Source organism: Athene noctua, chromosome 2, assembly GCF_965140245.1.
Source record: "Athene noctua chromosome 2, bAthNoc1.hap1.1, whole genome shotgun sequence".
NCBI classification, from domain to species: domain Eukaryota; kingdom Metazoa; phylum Chordata; class Aves; order Strigiformes; family Strigidae; genus Athene; species Athene noctua.
Genome location: NC_134038.1, coordinates 81,635,516 through 81,650,745, shown reverse-complemented (window position 1 = coordinate 81,650,745; position 15,230 = coordinate 81,635,516). Strand labels below are relative to the sequence as shown.

Here is a 15,230-nt window from a genome sequence, read left to right as displayed (position 1 = left end):
TGCCTTACTAATGCTTCCATTATTTCAGCAAGATGCAGAATCTAGGTAAGTTTACTTTGCCACTCTATCCTTCCACAATTAGTAGTCCTGTCCCACAGAAACACTCTCTTGCAAGAGTTGATAGTTTTCATCATACTTTATTTAATTAAACTCCCATCCCTGGACTGCCAAGGATGTTAATTTCTAACAAGACTGACAGTGTTCTTCCTTCACTGAGCTGACAGCAAGGGACTGGATTTAGGCCCACACTGCAAAGTTATTGAAACACATCCGATCCTCCTAGTGAAAGTGACCTAAAATGTACTTGAGAATTCAGTCCCCATGTTCAAACAGGAATTCATGAAACTGAAAATAAGCAGCTCTCACTCACTGACAGTTAAAATCCAATCTTTTAATTGCAGCTTACTGATTGCTCATCTTAAGGTGCTATTTGACAAAAATTTGTTTGTTTTAGCTCCATTTTACTGTGTCAGAAATGAGAAGTGTGTCTTAAAAATATGGCAAACTATTACACCAGACTCAGCTGTTGATCACTACTACTCAGAATTTTTTGTCTGAGTTGCAATAGATTCAGAAGATCCTTGGAAATATTTCTTTCCATATGAAGCACTAAATTCCATATTACATACGATTCTCTGAAATATCCTACAAGACTCAAAGCAGTACTCAAACACACATTCCAGGTTCTAGAAGTTTGGATGCTTATATTTGAAAAGTGCTGAGGCTGTACTGAATGCTGCCATTTGTCAAAATTGTGGCTTGATCACAGTACCTCTTTATTTGGCTACCTTTTATTTTCCTCCTTTGTGTTTTGTAATTTCACTACTCAAATATAAATTTGCACTACTTGTAACAGAAGGAATTATTTATGTGTATGAGTTACAAATCCTACCTTAACACAGAGCAAATAGACAATATGTCAGTGCTGTGAAGTGAGGCCTGTTCTTACCATACAGTTCATGGCAAAGTGATTGTGCTGTGTCTGAAGCTCCATCGCGTGGGGGTGACTGGTTCCAATCTCTGTGTAGCTGTTCAGAAACAGACCTTTGTTGTGTGTGATCCAGTCAAACATCTACAAGAAGATATTAAGGTAAGAAAAAAAAAATTCACTGATGTGTTATGGCAGAAATCATAGATAAATAATGTAACAAATCTGTGAACACAGAAGACAGAATCTAAGGTCATGAAAATTAACACTTCCATTGGAAATTACCGTACATTTTAAAAAAATCATTGCTGAAATCTGACTTCTTGGACCAGACAGCTGAGGTTGTTCAGTCTTTACTACACGTGTTTATCTTGACAAGCTACAGTAAAGTCATAATCATAAAGTCATAAACTTGATTACTACAAAGAAATCATAGTAAACAAACAGGCTTGGAGCACAGCCCTGAGTTACAAGCTCACATGTTCTCTAGTGTCAGCATTTCATGATGTCAGCATTTAGAAAAACGGCAAATCAAGGAAATTAAATATAAATTCATTCTTGCTGATCAAGTACTTCAGTAGCAAGTTTAATATTTCTAGTTCATAACTTCACAACAGATTTGAAAACAACTTTTCTATTGCTAAGCAAGTTAAAAAAGCTATACATGAGCACAGAGTTACACACTACCTTCTTCCAGACAAGTTTTAAGGATAATATTTAAATATTGGTTTGGTTTGCTTTTGTTTTTTTTTACTAAAAAAGTATTTTAATATTCAAACAAATTTTAGAAAGGACCTTATCTAACAATGACCATCAATGAACGTACATAGGTATGCTAACACTGGCCCTGTAAGACAAAAGTTTTCAAAGACCAAGCAACACAGCAAAAGGCTAAGTTTAACACTACACATTCCCCCCACTCTTCCCCCTACAGTGGTCTTGAAATCTTTGCTGTATCTCAGCTCTCACCTACTCTCTGAATAAGCTGAAAAAGATTGTTCAGGAAAAAATGGTAGAAATGAGCAGCTGATCCCACACTCCTACAATTTTCATATTCTTATCTAGACTACAACGAAGAAGTGTTAGAACATTACTCAAAATCAGCAGTGGTCCTGCTTGTGACCACCTTTCTCTAGGTAGTCTGATTTTGATGCCTTCAGATACCTACACAGCAATTCCAGTCAGATTCCCTCCCACTCTTCTCCTGAAACAGCACAGATTTTTTTGTGAAAAGAGTTGTGCAAATCTTCAAAATGAACATGTTTAGTTCTCCCCATCTAATACCCTTTATTTTTCCCACAAAGATCCAGCCTTTTCCCACATACATAAATAACCCACATAGACATACACTGATAAAGAAGCTATGAAATCTAATCCAACACAAGCAGTGAAATGAGGACTGCAAGTAGATTAAGGCAAGGGCTTTAATCCAAAAGTGAGTTGGGATACTAACACAAACCTTCTTTTTAATCTTTTTCTACTGGCTGATGAGGGAATTAAGTCCCAGGTATGCTAGATGCTGCCAACCCCATTTTGAGGTGCCTAACACTTCCCTCGATTTTGAAAGAAAGATGCACTAATATAATACAGACATTCTTGGAACTGGGAACCTAGAAAACACAGATAGGAGCTTATGCAACCTCATGGCAGGACAGAGATCAATCCCACCGGCTCAAGTATTTCACAAGGAGCTTCTTAAAGCCCAAGTTACATAGGCAACTTTTAGATTAGTAAATGAAGAACACAGCTTTCAATACCATCTAAGCACCAGCAAAATACATTTTGTTCATGCTGTAATAAAGCATAATTAATGCTGTAATTAAGCAGTTGAAAGGTTGCTTGCTAAAAAGCAACTGGGGCCTGAAAGAGCAATACCAGACCAACAACTTGTTATTTTCTAAATAGTTTTATAACTCCAAATTCACTTTACAAGATTCTTTTCAACTCTACACATGCCCCTATGATTTTCAGCTATACCCATTCAGTAAACACTTTAAAAGGTATTTCTGAAAAATTATTTCTTTTTTAAACACAGCAGAAGACATTAAGGGCAGTGTAAAGTCCCTGAGCTTAAATGATGAGGGTAAAGGAAAGTACAGGAAGAAAACAGAGGTAGAAGTAGTACTATATACATTTGTTCTGTTTTTATTCTTCCCCATGTATCTGCTTATGACCACTGCTGGGGCACAAGGTATTGGTTTAACACAGATTTCTGATCTCATCCAGTTCAGACATTCTTACATAAAATATTTTATGAAATTTGACAAAGACCATACTTACCACTTGACTGCATAGTCTAGTTACCTCCTCTGGAGAAAAACTCGCCCCCTTCCTTAAAGCTATTTGTTCCGTGGTAACAAGTTAATAATAAGTGATTGCAAAACTACTCTATATGAAAGTAGATCTTATTTGAGCTCATCTAAAAGCGTACTGCCTGCTGTATTTACTCTTCAAATTCCATGACAATCAAGGGCTTTCTCATTTGATGTGACTGGCTAGCCTGAAACATTCTGAGATCACTCAGTCCCCTGTTAATAACATATGCACTGTCAAGATACACATCAGTTTTACGGTTTGGTCTTTAAATCCTGCATCAATGAAGCAGTTCCCCATATCAGCCTCTTCAGACTTGGTCGACTGCCTGTCACTCAAATCCCATGGGTCGCTCAAAAGGAGACCAGTGTAGTCTTTAGACATCTGTATTTATAAAGTATATAGCATTCATCTTCACTTGATGCATACAAAAACATGTCTAGAAAAAAACTTTACCAAAGCAAAAGCTTGAACATCGCTACCACTTAAAATTTTCTTCTGTGAGAGCTATCTGTGTTCTCTGTGGCTTAGAATTACTACCCTATCCCCTTTACTCCAGAAGACTAAGAGTCACTCTCATCAAGAAATCCTTTATTTCTCATTAAAAGGCTAGTGATTAACTCTAAAGACAAAAATAACTATTTGCAGTTATTCTTGGTACTCCTTTCAAGTCTATCAAGCAGCACACATTTATACTTGCCTCCCCCAATCCCTTACCTTTTCAGCATCCTGCTCAAACAGCCTGAGCTGAAAACATTGGTCCAATTTCAATTTCCGCACATGCCACATCTGATGCAGATGCTGCCGTGTTGAGTGCAGCCTGTCCAGCATGGTAGATACTTTGGGTAAAAGGTTCTGTAAGTCTGCATTCCCTGACCCAGAGTTCTTTTTGGGAAAGCTATCACTGCTCTGTATCCGCTGGAGCAGCTTCTGGCCTTCCACATCAAGGTCCTCAATAGGGGCCTTAATGACTTTCTTTTTTAATTGTGAATGTTCCTCTATCATATTGCGAGCACCTTCCAGGTCCTGAGGCATTTCCTTTTTTGACAATATATCTTGCAGTTCCTCCAGTCTGGACAGCATATGGGTTGCATTGCTAATGTAGTCCTCAAAGGCAACTCTGATTTCTATCCACTCCTCGTGGTTGTACTCCAAACAGCCATCAAATTCTGGGGTTAGCTGAGAAGGATCAACTACTTTGGTAAGGCCTTCCAGAGACACCATATTTGTCTAAAAAAAAAAAAAAAATAAAAATTTAAAAATGCTGTTACTGAAATAAATTTAAAATGTTCCTACAGATTTTCATTTTTCTCTTTTAAGAGTCGATCATTTTGCTCATGCAGTCCACATGACAATTTCTCACTCTCTTCAAATACCAATTCTTATCAGCCTCCTGTCTTGCACATATTTCCCCAAATGAGAGAAATATTTTACTTCTTTCTTATCTCACTACACTTAAGGAGAAAAAAGCAACCACTCTTTTGACTACTGCTTTAATTGACTTTGTGTATTGTAAAGCAGCAGAAGGATAACAGTGAGGCTCAGTCAGCTGCTTTCCTCTGGATGCTGGTGACATCATGATTACCACAATGCAGACCAAGACAACAAACAGATGAAGCTCAACGTTTTACCATTAGGGGTAAAACTCTAATTCCATCTGTCTCATGCTCAGAAAAAGAATACAAAATGACAACATGCACAACTACCTAGCCTAAGGACATAAGAAAACCACATTTTCTCTAGCACCACTGGCCTAATGTACCCCTTCTCTCATCTAAGAACGTAATTTACCTAAGAGTTTTCAAGATGCTGATCAGTAGTGAGCACACTTAAAACCATGAAATAAATATAAATTTGTATACCATAGGGGAAATTACCTCAAACTCAAACTTAGAGCTGCCAAAGTTAGTCCTCTGTTTCTGCCAGAAATTGTCTGGCTTGATTATCAGTGCAACATGAATACAACATGGAAACGATTCCTGTAAAATCTTCAGCAGAGGCTTTATGGAGTCCCATTTTGACCCACGCATATCTACAATGACAGTGAATCCTCGTTTACATACTTCCTCACTGCAGAAGAAAGAAGAAAATGTTATCAAGCGTTACAACTTCAAACACAGAACTCTACTGCACCTCACTGCTAATGAATGTAGTCTCTTCAGCTAACCGTGACACCCTAGAGTCTCACTGTTGAATAGGTGATACATACAGCAGATCTCATGAACCTCGCAGGAAGCTTCTCTTACCCCCTGCCAAACTCCTTGTGGGTGATAGGTTTACACCTGTTGCTGATTTGATGACCTACCTTTATCTCTTCTTTCATTTTCATTGTTTATATTCACAATGATTCACCTTCCAGTCTCATTTGCCCTTCACCTTACACACACATTAAACACACCATTTACTACCGAAGCAGCAATATGCAATTAATTTACAATTGACTCTTCAGAAAACACACTTTACTGATGACAATATTCATGCCTTTCTAATGACTGAGGAGATCTCCAAAAGGACAGAAGGCATACTGTTCTTACCTACCACTTCTGCAACTTTTTTAAACTGTCTCAGATTTAGTCCCATATTATCTGAGAGTTAAAGAGTGTAAAGGGAAAAAAAACCCTTTATTGACAATTCCTTCTGTAACAGGATCTATTTGTGGATAGTTAATGGATAACAAAGCACTTTATGGCAGTGAAGAACACCACATCAAACTGCTTCTACAAAATCTGAGCTTAGTTTTACTGTCCAAAAGTTGAGTGACCCAAATTCTCTGGCAACTCTTCTGAGAATGGCAGATTTAATTTCTTTTCACCAATACCTTTTGTACATTTAGTGCTTGATGCTGATCACAAGCTGCAATCATCACCAACACCAGGAATTTTGATTTTCTTCCAACAGAATTTGCTACATGCTCTTGTTAACATGGAAAGAGAAAATATTTCAAAACCAATGTGTCATAGTCAACAGACTATCAAAAGGGACTAAATGTCCATTATTTGAGTACATGAATCACATTCAGGGATGTGACTAATGTAAATGAAATTCTGGAGTTCATGTGTTTAGGTTTTCAGAATGTCCAAGAAGTAGGAAAGCTTCACTGGTATACTTTACACAATCTCATTGGCCACACTGTAGAAAAATTAGTCATGACTGATACAGTAGACCAGAAGAGCTTCTGAAAGACGTGATAATACAGAAACCTTAGAAAAGGATTTTTTTTTTTTTTAAAGTTTAAGGAAAAAAAATCAAACCATCATTTAAAAAAAAAGTTTAATCAAGATGAATGCTGGCTGTCCCACCTGCCCATAGGAAGGCCAAAAATGGCAATAGTAGCAGAAAAATACATTAAAATTGACTAGCTTGGAATACATGTATGCTACAACGTACAATTTTCTGACCATGGTGAAAATGTTTTAACAGCCTCACAGGTTTAAAGGACAAAAAACAAACTCTTTTAAAGACGCACCCATTACTGAAAGGCTGCATGCTATTATATGAATGCTGCTCAGCCCATCCCTGTCCTACTGCACAAACTGAGCACTGCATGAGGAGGAGTGTTTGCCACTAACTCACATAAGGCATACATCTGCTGGGGTGTACAAAGCGACCCCTCATCATGTGATGTAATGTAAATCCTTCTGTCATGTGGCCCCATCATTTGACAAAAGATGAATCCCTTTTAGCCAAGGATCACAAAAATTGTTCTAGGAGGCTTTAGTCAGTCAAGGTCATCTGTTAGGTAACCCTGAACTACATGAATACCTGGTCCAGTCAGCACTGATTACTTAAGTTCAGCAGTATTTTAAAATTATCTAAATTGTTACATTAGTAAAATTGTGATATTTTGAATCACCTTAAGTGTTTAGATCCCGTCAAACAACTGATACGTCTGAATCTACACTATATAGAGTAACAATACTGCGATAACTAATAGACAGACTAAATATTCAGAGCTATTTGTACCAACTGGGACTTCTTAATTAGCAAGAGTTGCATGATCAGTCCCTGAAACATGACTTGTATGAAAATGAGCCTTGCTTTTAATAAAGATCCCTTTATTCTCAAAGCTTTGCCATGCTTAGAGTTATAAAACCTGCACTAGCTTTGTTTTAATTTTAAATCTATTGATGCAAAACTAACATTCATCTTTTGCCAGAGGACCACTCTATTTTGCCAGATTATGTCTAGAAAACTCGGGCATATTTTGACGCATAGTTATCTAGTAACTTTTCTAGTAACTTGAAGCTCTAGAAGGCTAGAATGCATCTCAAACATTCACATGTGAAGTCAAACTATTCCAAAGTAAAAATTTCAAGCCTTCTTACCATCATCCTTCCTCTAACTCCCCCAAAACTCCCAATAAACTTATGAAAAAATAATAAAAAGCTACTAAATACTCCTACACTTCAAAGTGAAATAGACTAGAATAACTAGATTACCAGCAATTGCTCTTAAAGAAGGCCATACACACTGTCAACTAGATGTCTTGAAGTTATTTTTATGAAAGCACATTTGGCAATCTGAAACTGACATCTGATTACATTGGATGCAAAGACAACGGCGTACAAATTAACACATTACTGAAATATGGAAGACGTTGCATTCAGGGATGTTGTCCAAGGGATTTTTTCCAACTGTAATGACAACTACTCCCTGAGGTCATAGGCAAATATATTTAAGCATGGTCAGCATTGCTCCAGTCAGCACCACATGCTGGCAGATTCTAAGATGGACCTAAAGTCAGGGTCTTATGATCATTTTTGTCCCCAGTTCAGTTACTACAAGGAAAAAAGTTCTGTGAGAACAAGCTTTGTTACATGTATACAATACCTAACTTTTCTTTTAAATATAGATATATGTAACTTCACATACATACATACATATATGGGTGTATATATACACACACACACTAGCACTGCATCTGACTTCTGCCAATTTATTTAAATAGCACATTGTAATTCATATCTTAAGTTGTTGATAATACAATGATATCAGTACTTTCACAGATCTCTCCACAGGTTTATCTGAGACCTGTACAAGCAATTTTACATCTCTCTCTCTCCTGGTCATTCCTGTGCTGTATCAGAACACTATAACTTGTCTAATACAAGTAACAGTTAGGAGTGTTGTGCTGACCTCACTTCACACAAGGCATATTCTGGATGATGACCAGCATGTTTCTAATTGTTGAGGTACTACTGAAAGCCTTTAAGTTTTATCTGCAACTTTCACACGGTGACAGAAATATGGCATGGCAGTGCCATTTTCAGGACACAGACTACTTCCAGCTAAAGCATACCAACTACTCTGTCAACAGTCTTCCTTCTACAAGGCAGAGTAATTATTTAGGTCTCTTTCAAAAAGCAGTTTGAAAAAAGTAACTGACAGCACTTGGTATGAATTTGCTCATTTAGACTTCTAGCTTATGGGTGTACTGCAACACAGTTCATTTATTTTGTTTTATAGTTTCAGAGCTTATCACATAGCCAACACTTACCTAGGAATACACGCTAGGTATGAAATTAGTCTTCTAAGGTCTTCTTGCCGTATTCTATCATGATTACTACGAGCTGGAAACGTTAGAATGGGACCTCCACGCTTATCTCTGCCACCTGAAAAAAATTAAACATGTTACAAGGCCCCACAACACACCACCATTCTTGTTTGAAAAACCTGTTTTTCAGAAGTGTTCTGAAGACAAGTCCTACACTTTCATGAATATCCACTTAAATAAGTGATTTCAAGGTAAATGCCAATACTGTCATTTAGAAACCAGCTTAAAAATTGAATTTTGGGAGTACGAATCAGCATATTATCACAATTCCTATAATGAGGCAGTATCTGTCAAAAAAAAATGAAACAAGGAATAACCATAGCATTACACTTACACAGTACAGTCACATTCAACTTTGGCAGTGTGACATCACCAGCAATGGTGTTTTGTTATGTATTTAACTTTTGAATCAGAAATTGTACAGATTAAATTTAAATATAATTATGCTATTTTGTAGGCAGGTATTTCGAGGATACTCTACATTAACTTTATTACTAACACTGAGTTTAGGTTACAGTATTTCACCCCCAATGCATATATTAGATGAGAAGAATGATACTATTAAGCATTTATGTTATATTTTTATGCTGAATTGTTTTGATTTTGTTAGCAATGCAGGAAAATCTGAATCCACTAAATACGTAAGGCAAAAAAATCTGACTTTGAGTGGTTCCACTTAAGTGTACTCACCTAATTCGTTAAATCGCATAGACTTACTGTAGTTGAATATTAAAATGCAATTTTAGTTCCAATCCCTTGCTAGTGACAACAAAATGTTACTATTCTTAAATACTAAATTCAAGTCAGTTGTCTGTCTTTATCGACACTTGTATAATAGCACAGACACATTCTTAGAAGCTAAATTTCATATATACATTCTCAACCACAGATATGTGGACTGTTTTCTCCTGTCCCATGGAAACACAGAAAAACACTGTCCTCTGTCCTGAATGGTTTCTCATTGTAAATCAGCTCCTCATTGTAAATCCATGTTACTAACCAAAGTTTTTTAAAAAAATCCCTTCAAAAGGAAGGCCAAAAGCAGAGGAATAAAACCACTCACTCAAAAATTCATCACTATCCTCCCCAACACAGTCTGCATGTGGTTGCTAGACACTAAGCCTAGCTGTCAGGGTCTCCAGGGACTAGATACACTGGACATGCTCCCCATGAGACACCAAATGAAACTCAGAAGAGGCAAAAGCAGCTCTCAATTTCCATCAAGCTGCAATGCCAGAAACCTAAACTTAAAGTGAAATTTATATTCTTATCTTCCATGACCCTTTTAAATGGGACATGAGATTCAAAACAACTGAGTTGTCTCATTCTAATGGAGAATGGACACGTGCAAGTCTGGTCTTGACCACCCCTGACCCATTTGCCAAGCAGAGAGCTTTGAGGACTTTCATATAGCAAATGACAGGATAAAAATAAGACAGAAGCCACGAGAGAGGAAGGATAAATGACAAGACTGAGAGTCTGACAGCCCAGGCCTCTGCTCAGCTCCAGAGTGATCACTGGGCTCCAAAGCTACTAAAGTTAGCTGAAAGTCTGCTGCTGCCATTAATGCTCTCCTCAGTGCACCACAGATCTTAAAAACTTATGTTTCAACTGGTAAACACTAATGATTCTAAGCCCCCAGAAAAAGTACTTGATTTCTCAGGGTGGAAATTCTTCTTGAAAAAGCTGCAGCCAGCAGGGAATAGCATATGCTGAACTGTCTTTAACACACTCTAAGCATTTTAAACAAATGCCTTGTTACATGCAGTTACCTCAGATCAGTCCTCCAGGCCTTTCCCACACAGCAACTCCTGTATCATGCAATTTTCCAACATGGCAGAGGAAAGAAGCCCATATTCTTTATGTCATTCTGGATGCCACTTCAGTTGGCTCCCAGCTCTACATTCACCACAGAGAAAACCCATTTTTAAAGCATGGTGCTTAAATTTCTTATAATTTATATCCTGATTTTTTTTTGTATCTTGGAGACAAAAATCTGTCACACAAACTTCAGGTTTAGATGACCAATAAAGAAAATAATGCAACCTTAGTTTTGGTGAAAAGAACTTCACTATCCAGTCTTAAACTAGATACCAAAATTGTCAATATTAAGCAAAGAAGTCCCTAAGACTTTTTTTTTTTTCCATCAGCTATACTGAAAGCTTTCTTAGGCCTTTTCCAATAAATAACTCTAATTTCCTTTGTTCCTGATGCTCCTGTGTCATACACAAACAGGAATGTTAAAAGCAACAATGTATGAAGCATCAGGTGGGAATTTCCTGTCTATCCAACCTAACCTCCTATTTGTCTCAACAAAAACATATTAAGCTACTACTTCCATCGGTGAAGATTTCCATTTTTACCCCTTTCCTTTTATATAAAACCCCCACAATACTGAGATATTCTGTTTATGCCAAGATGTGTCATATGAGGAGCTGATCAACTCACATGAGTCACCCAACATGAATCACTGCTGTCTAGTGCACATCACTAACAGCAGTCTTGTCAATGGTCTCCAAATAGCACCAAAATCCAGCAGGCTGAGTAGTGCAGCTTTTTCAGGAAATGACTTTTTACCTAGTTTCAAAGTACTGAGGTACAGCTAAACAGTGGGCTTTTATGGCATGTTTGAAAAGCAGGGCAAGTCATCAAGTGCTGTTTCCTCATATGAGACCAAGGTAATTGCACCTCGTAAGACAATGCTCTCCTCTTCTAAGTATGTGTAGAGATCTAAGAGGATCTAAGTATGTGTAGAGATCTAAGAGGATCTAAGTATGTGTAGAGATCTAAGAGGATCTAAGTATGTGTAGAGATCTAAGAGGAAACTTCAGCAGACTTCAGTTTAAACTTAACCAAAACACTGCATCCAAGGCTCCATTTGTACTTCATGGCTACATGTCTAAGAGGCTTTTCTATTCCAGGTGACGAGACAACTAATATTCAAGCAAATTATTCCCCAGTTAGGTGAAAATCAGTTCAAGGAAGCTTTTTCTCTTCCCCCTGCCTCTCTCCCCCTTTTTGTTGTTGCTGTTTGACAACCACTCTGTTGCAGTTTTAGAAAAACAACACAGGATTCACAGGGAAGCTGCACCGAAGCATCTGCATTCTACACAGCAAGTTATTTTGACCAATACAAGATAAAACAGTTCAGTCTGTCAGACTGGTTTAATGAAGGACAAGTATTTCCAATACAGAATTTATTCCAGAATCAATATGTACAGATACCAGAAACCTGGCTAGCTTGGTAAGCTTTGGGACTTGGCAATCATCAACCTACATACAGCACAATGTGCTTCACAATACTTCACCGAAGTATTTGTTCTTTTCTACTTCCTTGCCTCCTGCCCTAGCAAAAAAATACCTGCTTCAAGATCTGTTTCAGAATTCTCAGAGGCTTCCTCTCTCCTTCTCACTCCAACTGTCATCCAACCATTAACTTCACCTTTCTTCAACTGCTTAAGCATCACAGCTACGCTGACATATTTTAAGATATGCAAGAAACACACAGAGTTTAACAAGTCCAAATGATTTAGCCATACCACAGTCCTCATTTGTACATTCTTTTTTGTACATAATCTAGTTCTAAATTAATCTTTTAAAAACAAAACAACACCCCACCCCCACCCCACCCCCCACTATCCTGGCTGGTGCTACATGTAACAGAGGAAAGGAGAAAGAATTCTCTTCCATTTAAATACATCTTCAGACACATGAAATTATGAAAAATCCACTCTTTCATTTACAAAACCACATAAGAGCTCAATAAAGGTGACTAAACTGGGTAGTGATGATGGAGGAAGAAACAAAAGTGAATCACGTCAGATCTACTGTGATTTGTGGCAGAAGAGAAGCAACTACTGAAACACAGGGATTTTTTTAAGCAATGAAGTACTCAGACTGTGCCAAGGAAAATAAATTACGTTCAGTAGATCTGTTAAATATATCCACCTGAAAACAAATGAAAGGAATAAATGAAAAGCACAGACTGAAACAAAGCGATATAGAATTAGAGCCTAACTCAGGCTAACACAGATCGAAAAGGTACCTGTTGGAGAGGAAAAGGGAAACTCTCATAAATACAATTTAATCACAACATAGTATACTTGGAGTAAAAGCAATACCTCAGTGGGAGACATCTGTTATGTCACCAAGATTTCTGATTGCATCAAAACATCATCTCAAGAATAGCTTAGGAGATGATACCTATGGTGGAAATAGTCACTGCCCCTTGTCTTCTCAGTGTAGCTCCTTGTGAAGAGAAAACATCCATCCTCTTTGTAGCTGCCCTTTAAGTACTGGAACGCTGTGATGAGGTCTCCCCTGAGCGTTCTCTTTTCCACAGAGAAAAGACCTAACTCCTTCAGTCTTCCTTCATAGGGCAGGTCCTCCAGGCCTTTGATCAACTTCATGGCCCTCCTGTGGACCCTCTCCAGTCTGCTTACATTTTTTCTTAATTCTGGTGACCAGAAATGGACACAGTACTCCAGGTGCAGCCTGACAAGCACTGAGTAGAGGTGGAATGATCACATCTCTATCCCTGCTAGTAATGCCTCTGTAGATGCAGCCCAGGATCCGATTTGCCTTTGTTGCTGCAGCAGCACTGTACTGATTTACGTTCAGCCTGTTGTCCACCAGGACCCCCAAGTGCCTTTCAGCAAAGCTGCTCCTCAGCCACACAGACCCTTGCCTATACTGGGGTATTTGGTTATTCTGACCCAGGTGGAGGACCCTGCACTTGTCTCTATTAAACTTCATACTGTTCTTGCTAGACCACTCTTCCAGCCTATCCAGGTCTCTCCTGGATGTCACAAGACATCTCACTGCTGTATGTCCATCTCCCAGTAAGTGGGTCTCAAGAAGTGCTTAAGAAAGTCTGCATTGTGGAAACATCAGTGTCTTCTGTATTCTAAGAATGCACATATGAATATACTGCTATACAGCCCACACTTACTCATTTAACTTGGAGAAGGAAGGTCTCAGCACAGAAAGGCAAAGAAAAAACTGGGGAAGTGAACTGAGGATCTCAAACACTCCATGAATTTTTTTTTCAGACTGTGTCCCTTTTTATTTAACTTTCCTGCTCTATAAAAAAGAACCCTCTCTTTGCACTGTTGATTGTCATACTTTATTTCTACTTGAGAGGGTACTTGACAATAACAATGAACATGTTGCAACAACTCTACCAGAACTCCAATATAAATGAGAGAGAACAAAACACAAAAATCAGTGATGTTTGTGGATACCTTAGGCTTAATGGGACTATTAGAGTTTTCAGTAGAGTTAAAAGAGTTATCTTTAGGTAGAATTTTAGTAGAGGTATCCCCAGTAAATTTGTTCTACTTCTACAGACCTTAACCAGTTATTGTACTTAGAAATATTAAAACCAAGTACTTGAGCAAAAGTTGTACTTTCAAAGAAAAAAAGTGAGGTACATTGAAAGCCTCTGTAAATCAGTAATCCAACAGTCATCCTTACCTTTGTGTTCCCAAGTACAAAGCTTGACAGTTCTAATTCCATAGTGGTTAAGCCCTAGTGGTAGTGGTAGTTTTGTTAGGGGTTTTTTTGTTGTTTTGTTGTGGGTTGTTGTTTGCTGGTTTTTGTTTTTTTAAATCACTTGTACTACTAATGTATCTCATTTCATCTGAGCTCCACTTGCAATGGAAATGTGAACTATGGATTCTGGCAGATCAGTTTTGGCCAGCTTTGCTGTCCACAGCTGTTTGCTCCATTCTTCTGTCAGAAGCTGCTACCTTCACAGAGGCAAGTTGGCAATCACTTCTTCCTGGCTGCACCTCATCTGCTCTGGTTCATAATCCATCATCTCCCGTTTAATTTATCTTCAGCTTTCATTTGGACCACTTTCACTCAATGCTTTTTGAGAATGTCATATGCTTACAAACTAACATCAAAGATCACCTTTCAGATGTCTTCTAAGGGGTCTAAGTTCTGGACAACCTGGAACTTCACAGGTTTTGGAATGGAAACTGACTGCATCTTCATTAAGTGTCATAAAGCAAGGTTCAAAAAAAAAAGTAATGAGGGATTGAAATATTGTGCTTAACTCCCTTTTTTCCTCTTCCTTTCCTCTGAAAATACGGTTTTAAGCAATCCTTCATCAGCACTACAATTCATAAACAGAAGAATCAGTTCCCACACTACCAGGGAAATTTCCTCTGGGCAGTCTGTTAAATCATTCATTACAGTTGCCAGGAGCTTTTAAAAAAACATCTTTTCTGCCTTACACCTCTACTTGACTCAGCAGAGCGAACAGGATGAAGTACTGTGAACTACACACTGTACTTGCAAGCATCAGCATCCATGCACAGCAAATCTCTAAGAAGTGCAATTTCAGGGATCATTTTGTATGTTTTAATATTTATAGATAAGAGCTTTATTTTTAGAGTTCTTGACAAATTATTTATATTAAAAAAAAAC

The 15,230-nt window shown here is 37.9% G+C and overlaps 1 protein-coding gene across 1 annotated transcript in view; it reads right to left on the bottom strand.

Moving 5' to 3' along the window:
• Positions 1-15,230, bottom strand: part of TRIO (trio Rho guanine nucleotide exchange factor) — a 253,663-nt gene that overhangs the window by 166,037 nt on the left and 72,396 nt on the right. Inside the window, exons 3-6 of the mRNA XM_074899531.1 lie at positions 8,739-8,853; positions 5,119-5,311; positions 3,959-4,471; positions 950-1,072 (exon numbers count right to left, since the gene is read on the bottom strand). Of these exons, the coding sequence (XP_074755632.1) occupies positions 950-1,072; positions 3,959-4,471; positions 5,119-5,311; positions 8,739-8,853 (944 nt within the window). The remainder of the gene's footprint in view (positions 1-949; positions 1,073-3,958; positions 4,472-5,118; positions 5,312-8,738; positions 8,854-15,230) is intronic.